The sequence below is a fragment of the Carcharodon carcharias genome, chromosome 3 (genome assembly GCF_017639515.1).
Source record: "Carcharodon carcharias isolate sCarCar2 chromosome 3, sCarCar2.pri, whole genome shotgun sequence".
NCBI classification, from domain to species: domain Eukaryota; kingdom Metazoa; phylum Chordata; class Chondrichthyes; order Lamniformes; family Lamnidae; genus Carcharodon; species Carcharodon carcharias.
In genome coordinates this window covers 231470660-231476983 of record NC_054469.1, presented here as the reverse complement: position 1 = coordinate 231476983, position 6324 = coordinate 231470660, and the positions used below count along the sequence as shown (strand labels likewise).

Genomic DNA, 6324 nt, shown 5'->3' with positions numbered 1-6324 from the left:
AGCATAAAAATCAAGGCTGAAATTCCATTACAGTATCAAGGGATTGCTGCACTATTAGAGGTGCTGTCTTTTTGGATGACAGGTCAAACCAAGGCCACTCTCAGGTGGGTGTAAGAGCTCTTTATTGAGGAGCAGCTAAGTTCTCCCAGGTGTCCTGGCCAATATTACTCTTTCAATCAACTTCATAAAAAGAGTATCTGTCATTTTCACTTTGCTTTTTGTTAGTGCTTGCTGTGTGCAAATTGGCTACCACATTGCCAACATGGCAACAACCACAATTCAAAAGTACTTAATTGTCTGTAAGGTGCTTTGGGAAAGTCATGGAAGGTGCAATATAAATGCAAGTTTTTTTTAAACCTGTGTTTCCCTTCTTCAGCTGCTCAGAGATGGTCTCCTGCTTCGTGAAACTTCTCAAACGGCTGCTGGTGTGAAACTATGTTCGAAAATTCTCAATCAGAGGGGGCTCAACCTTTTATAAGGTATAGGGAATAACATTTGCCAACATCACATGGCCAACCATCTGATAACACTTTCAACTAGAGTTGCTAATGTTATATTTAACTGATTCAACACCATTCATGAAGAATGGGTTACCCATTTGGTTTGGCTCCATTAAATAGCTCATTTTTTTTCTCCAATTTTCAGTCCGCAACCTAAACATTAAGTTAGATTCTGATGAAGAAGCATATGGACTCGAAACGTTAACTCTGTCTTCCTCTCCACAGATGCTGTCAGACCTGCTCAGTTTGTCCAGCAATTTTTGTTTTTGTTTCAGATTTCCAGCATCCGCAGTATTTTGCTTTTATCTAAACATTAAGTTGTCATTCCTCTTGACAGTTGGTGACACACCTGCTACATATTTTATACCAATTTGTTTTTATTTCCCAATTCCAAGTTTCTGTTTATTTGATTGTTATGGAGATAAAATGTAAAACATGGCATTTTTGTTAAATGATGAGAGACAGAACCAATGCATCAGTGAGCTCCCCAACTCAAATGACCCTGCCTGCTCTGTTCTCCTGAGGCGCAGGCGCGCAGGGTTGCCAGCCGGTGCGTGGGTGTGTGCAGCGGCATTGTGGGATAACGGAGGACCGTGCGCGGCGGAATTGTGGGATAGTGGAGGACGTGCGCGGTGGCATTGTGGGATAGTGGCAGAGCCGAGCGGATGGTAAGAGACGGCCCTGGTGAAATGGCGGATGTTCACAGCCAGGAGGAAGAGGCGGACTGGCGCCGGAACGAGCGGCTGACGGCCACCTTGGAGGAAGAGTAAGGGGAGCATTCGTTACAGATACGGATAGAATTAATTTGGCAGCAGCGATTATAAATAAGCCTTCCGTTAGACCTCGTGTGTGTGTGTGTGTGTGTGTGTGAATGAGTGGGAGAGAGCCGGTGCGCGGCGGTCGCGCTGTTTGTGGTTCAAATAATAACGAGCGGCCTTGGTTACCCCCCCCCCCCCCCCCCGCCGGGACCGGAGCGCTCGGGCAGCCCGGCCGCGGCTGCCGTTCCCCCAGTTCCCACAACACGCGCGCCGGGGCCGCCGCTCTTCCGCCTGGTGGTCTGAGCGCAATAAGTTTCCACCCGGCCGCTGAAAGTCATCCGGCTCTTGTGGGCCTCGCTCAACATGTGAGCGACATAGGCCAGACTGGTTTGTTGTATCGGGAGAGGAGGGAAGGTGGAGGGATGGCTCCGCCCTTCACTTTCCTCCCGGATCCCACATTATTCCCCACCCTTCTCATTAACGCGTCCCTCTATGCTGAGTTCATTATCCTTTCATTTCCACAGATATTGCCTGACCTGCTGAGGGTCCCCAGCATTTTTTTTTGTCTCTGTTTCCTTACTCTTCCTGTCGATTTATTTATCTTGTAATTCTGAATTAATTATCCTACTTTGTGATTATCTATTGTGTTTTCTACTATAAGTTAATATTTTCGTTGCAAGTGGTCTACCTGTTTGCCTTTTTCACTTTGATCTACAAGTCAGTTTACTAGGCTAATAGGTTGTATTGGACTAGATGAATTTGTCTAAAGTTGGTCTTTTCTAAATACTGACAATGCATTTAACTCACATAAGTAACCAAATCTTCTTGCAGTTAAATGTTGCCATATTACATCCTCAAAATATTTTAAAGTTCTTAAGACAATGGATTATATTTGAATACAGTATTTACTGTTGGTTTACAAAGATAGTTTCAGCATGGAGAGCAAATGAATGCATGACCAGATGATCAGTTTTTGGTGATGTTAGTTGAAGGACAATGATTTGCAAGAACACAGGAAGAATTTCTCACTCTGCTTTAGTTTTATAGGTTTTTTTCTGTCAACTGGAGGTGGCAGGCAGGATCTCAGTTTAATGTCTCACCTGACATCTCCAGCAATATGGTGCACTGCCCCTTGTCTTCCCAGATTGGACTTCATATGCTGAGCATGGAGTCGAGCTGACATTTTAGCATTTTAATACTCTGACAAGCAGACCTGTCGATTGCCACTTTCTACAATGAAAATAAATTCAACTTTCTGTTCTTGTATTTGTGTCTTGTGTTTGATTTTCTTTCCCCTGTATGTTTGTAAATATCACCAGTGCTTTTTTTAATGTTCAGCCCTACCCTGGTGATGTAAAATGAGTTTGCGTGTATGTCCACAGAAATATCTCTTTTTATCAAGATTGAAGCTATGTTGCTGAAATTCTTTGTCTTGCACTCAGGGTAAACTTAAAAATAAATTTCATTCATAACAATTTATACTGCAAGGGAAAAGAGTGCTGATTGGTTGGGAAGCCTCCTCTGAGGCATTGCCACAGAGAAAGCAGTAGGGAACTATAGGTTTCCCAAACTCCCAGGCGCAAGTCTTGAGCATATTCTTGGCTACGCGAGTGGTATTTTCTGCCAGCAGGTTGCTGCCATCAGTCCCAAAACACATTCTGCCAACCACACAATTGAGCAACATTGTGTATGAATTTTAATTCTAGTACGATGCCAGGTACATAGGCCATATGTCCCAGTGATTGCCTGATCATATCAACAGCACGTTCCTTTGATTGTTCGTAATAAGCAGAATACAGACCGTACTCAGCCAGGCTGCACTTTCAGGACCCAAAACAAAATGTCTACACTTAGATGTGACTCTGCGATTGAGCAGCACTAGCTAATCAACCCTGAGGCACAATGCTGGATTATTTAAGATGGACCAAATGCCTTCCACATCATTATATTATCTTGAGATCTTCATAAACAAATTCTCAAACATGCAAAGCTGTCAAATATAAGTTGCTTGTGACCAGTGAAGTAGTAATTCATCTTCTTAAAGAAACTGAAGTATCTCCCCGGTGAATTACAAACTTACCCTCCCAAAATGTTAACCCATAGTGCTAATAACCGCACTAACCGTCACTTTAAGATGATCAGTGGAACTTGTAACATGGCTCATTAAAAACAACATACATTCAGACTCAGGGACCTATTCTCTGCAAGCAAAGGGAATGTATTAAAGGCTTGAGTCTTTTTTGAATTACTTGGAAGCTTGCAGAGTCTATAGCCTGCCCATTGATTTCTCTATGGCAACCCCACGACCAGTCACAGCTTGTCAACCAATCAGCACCCTTTTCTCCTGTGGTATAAATTATTGAGATTGTTTGAAATTTGACGTTCTTGTGCTTGTCCTGATGGATGCAAGATGATAAACTTCAGCAACATGCCTCATTTCCGCAATAGTCAAGTTCTGTACTGCCAAGCGACTGTTAGGAGAAATACTTTCCACGTTATGAAAGCTCCAGCTTTTTTATTCTACTCAAAACACATTTGGCGCATTTTTGAAGTTCAAGGTTGCCAGAAAGAGCAATTACAATTAATCAAAGATTGATATTTTATTATGAAATATAATTTTTAGATTTGCCTCACTTTCACTTTAAGATTCCCAAGAAAGTTAAGAGAGTCCGTTACAGAATTCAAAACTGAGCTAAGATTTTAAATGTTCATTCATCTAACAAGCAGGGTGTCGAACTTAATTTTTCTTTTTCTTTTATTCATCCACGGGATGTGGGCTTTGCTGCCTGGGCCAGCATTTATTACCCACCCCTAGTTGCTCTTGAGAAGGTGGCGCTGAGCTGTCTTCTTGAACCGCTGCAGTCTATGTGATGTAGGTACATCCACAATGCTATTAGGAAGGGAGTTCCAGGATTTTGACCCAGCAACAGTGAAGGACTAGTAATATATTTCCAAGTCAGGATGGTGAGTGACTTGGAGGGGAACTTCCAGGTGGTGGTGTTCTCACCTGTCTGCTGCCCTTGCCCTTCTAAATGGTAGTGGTCGTAGGTTTGGAAGGTGCTGTCGAAGGAGCCTTGGTGAATTCCTACAGTGATCTTGTAGATGGTACACGCTGCTGCTGTACATCAGTGGTGGAGGGAGTGAATGTTTGTGGATGTGGTGCCAGTCAAGTGGGCTGCTTTGTCCTGGATGGTGTCAAGCTTCTTGAGTGTTGTAGGAGCTGCATTAATCCAGGCAAGTGAGTTACTCGTCGCATGATTCCTGGCCTATGATGGGTTTGGAAAATTGTGCCCTTGAGTTATGGGCTGTTAACATATGGGGAGGGAAAGTTTGTAATTCATCGGCGAGATATTCAGTTTCTTTAATAAGGTGAATTACTATTTCACTGGTCACAAGCACCTAATATTTGACAGCTTTGCATGTTTGAGAATTTGTTTATAAAGATCTCAAGATAATTACTAATGTGGGAGGCATTTGGTCCATCTTAAATCATTCATCATTGTGCCTCCCCATTGTAACTAGAAGCAGACTAGAGCTAGGAGACAGAGTTCAGGAAGAAGAGGTTTCCCATTTAAGATGAAGATGAGAATTTGTTTCTACAAGAAGGTCTTAGTCTGTGGAATTCTCTTCAGAAAGGAGTGGAGGCAGATTAATTGAATTTATTGAAGGCTGAGTTAGATTATTGATAGACATGGGAGTCAAGGATTATGGGGACAGGTACAGAGATGAGGCTGCAACCGGATCAGCCATGATCTTATCAAATGGGGGAGCAGACTCAAAGGGCCAAATGGTCTACTCCTTCTCCCAATTATATCTTAAATGATCCCAGGGCTTTTGTCACCATTATTTTCTGGAAATTTATTCCACATATTGACCACTCTTGAAAAATTGACAGATATCTGTTTGACATGTATATTTTTCTAGTTTGAAGATCAATTCTATTCCCACAGTTTAAGATAATCCAGATTAACATTTTCCGCATTCTTGTTTGACTCTTCACTCATTTCCAGACCAAAAAGCCCTTCTTTAGCCTTTGTTCATACCACTGGAGATCTGCTTTGCAGTTCTTCTTTGCACTGCCTCGAGCACTTGAATGCTTCTTTTTGAACTGGGCGCAGTGTTCAAGGTGCAGTCTTACTGCAGCATTGTAAAGTTTGATCACTACCTGTATTATACAGTTTTGGTATTATAGTTGAACACCCCTTTGCCTTTGTTTGCTACTCTGCATTAGTTGCATGTTTGAATTTGTTCAAAACAGACTCTTGGGTCTGTTGGACTTCATTAGCTATTTAAACCCTACACATGGAATTATGTGTATTGAGTAATTTGTTCTTCCTCTGTGAAGCACTTTATATTTATTTATTGAGTTTCATCTGCAATTGCTTGCCCACTTTCATATTTTGTGCTACTAATTCTCTGGTGTCTGAACTGCCTCCTCTAATTCCTCTATCTCCTGGTTTGAAATGGTCTGCAAATTTGACCACTTTCCATTGTGTATAGGAATCTAGGTCATTTTAAGATAGAAAAAATGCTGGTGCCAACATTGAGCCCTGAGGCAACTCAGGCAGTGCTTTCCCCCTCTTCTCCCCCCATCTCTCCTCTTTTCCTCCATTTTCTGCTTTCTCCCCCACTCTGGTATAACTTCTTTCATGAGGGCAGATTGTTTCCTACCTTTGAACCATATTCTATTTCCTGGGTAAACCCTGAACACGCTGAACTTCATAGCCTTTTTGAATTTACGGTAGCCAACATCATGAAGCTTATCACAGTCCATCTGGGATGTCACTTCCTTCAATTAGAGATTAAGCAGACAAGGTATTCCCCTTCTGAATCCATACTGAATTTAATGTACAGATGATGCTCAAGTTTACAACTGATAATTGATTCTATTTTACGTGGAGAGGAAGCAGCACTTGATGGCTACTTGTCTGTTTTTTGCACCCTTTGTGATTATGGACACCACATTGGATCACGAACATAGGAAGAAAGAGCAGAAGTAGGCCATTTGGCCCCTAGACCCTGATCTGTCATTTAGTCATCTCAAATCTGCATCTCGCCTACCCCTG

At 42.2% G+C, this 6324-nt stretch overlaps 1 protein-coding gene across 5 annotated transcripts in view; it reads left to right on the top strand.

Annotated features, from left to right (window-relative positions):
- Positions 1–1132: 1132 nt before the first annotated feature.
- The window catches only part of prpf4bb (pre-mRNA processing factor 4Bb), a 53351-nt gene continuing 48159 nt past the window's right edge, over positions 1133–6324 (top strand). For all 5 annotated transcript variants that reach the window (XR_005942601.1, XR_005942599.1, XR_005942600.1 and 2 more), the window contains exon 1: positions 1133–1266. Coding sequence is in view for 1 of the 5 variants with exons in the window: in XM_041183823.1 (XP_041039757.1) it covers positions 1166–1266 (101 nt within the window). In the remaining 4 variants the exon portion in view is untranslated. The remainder of the gene's footprint in view (positions 1267–6324) is intronic.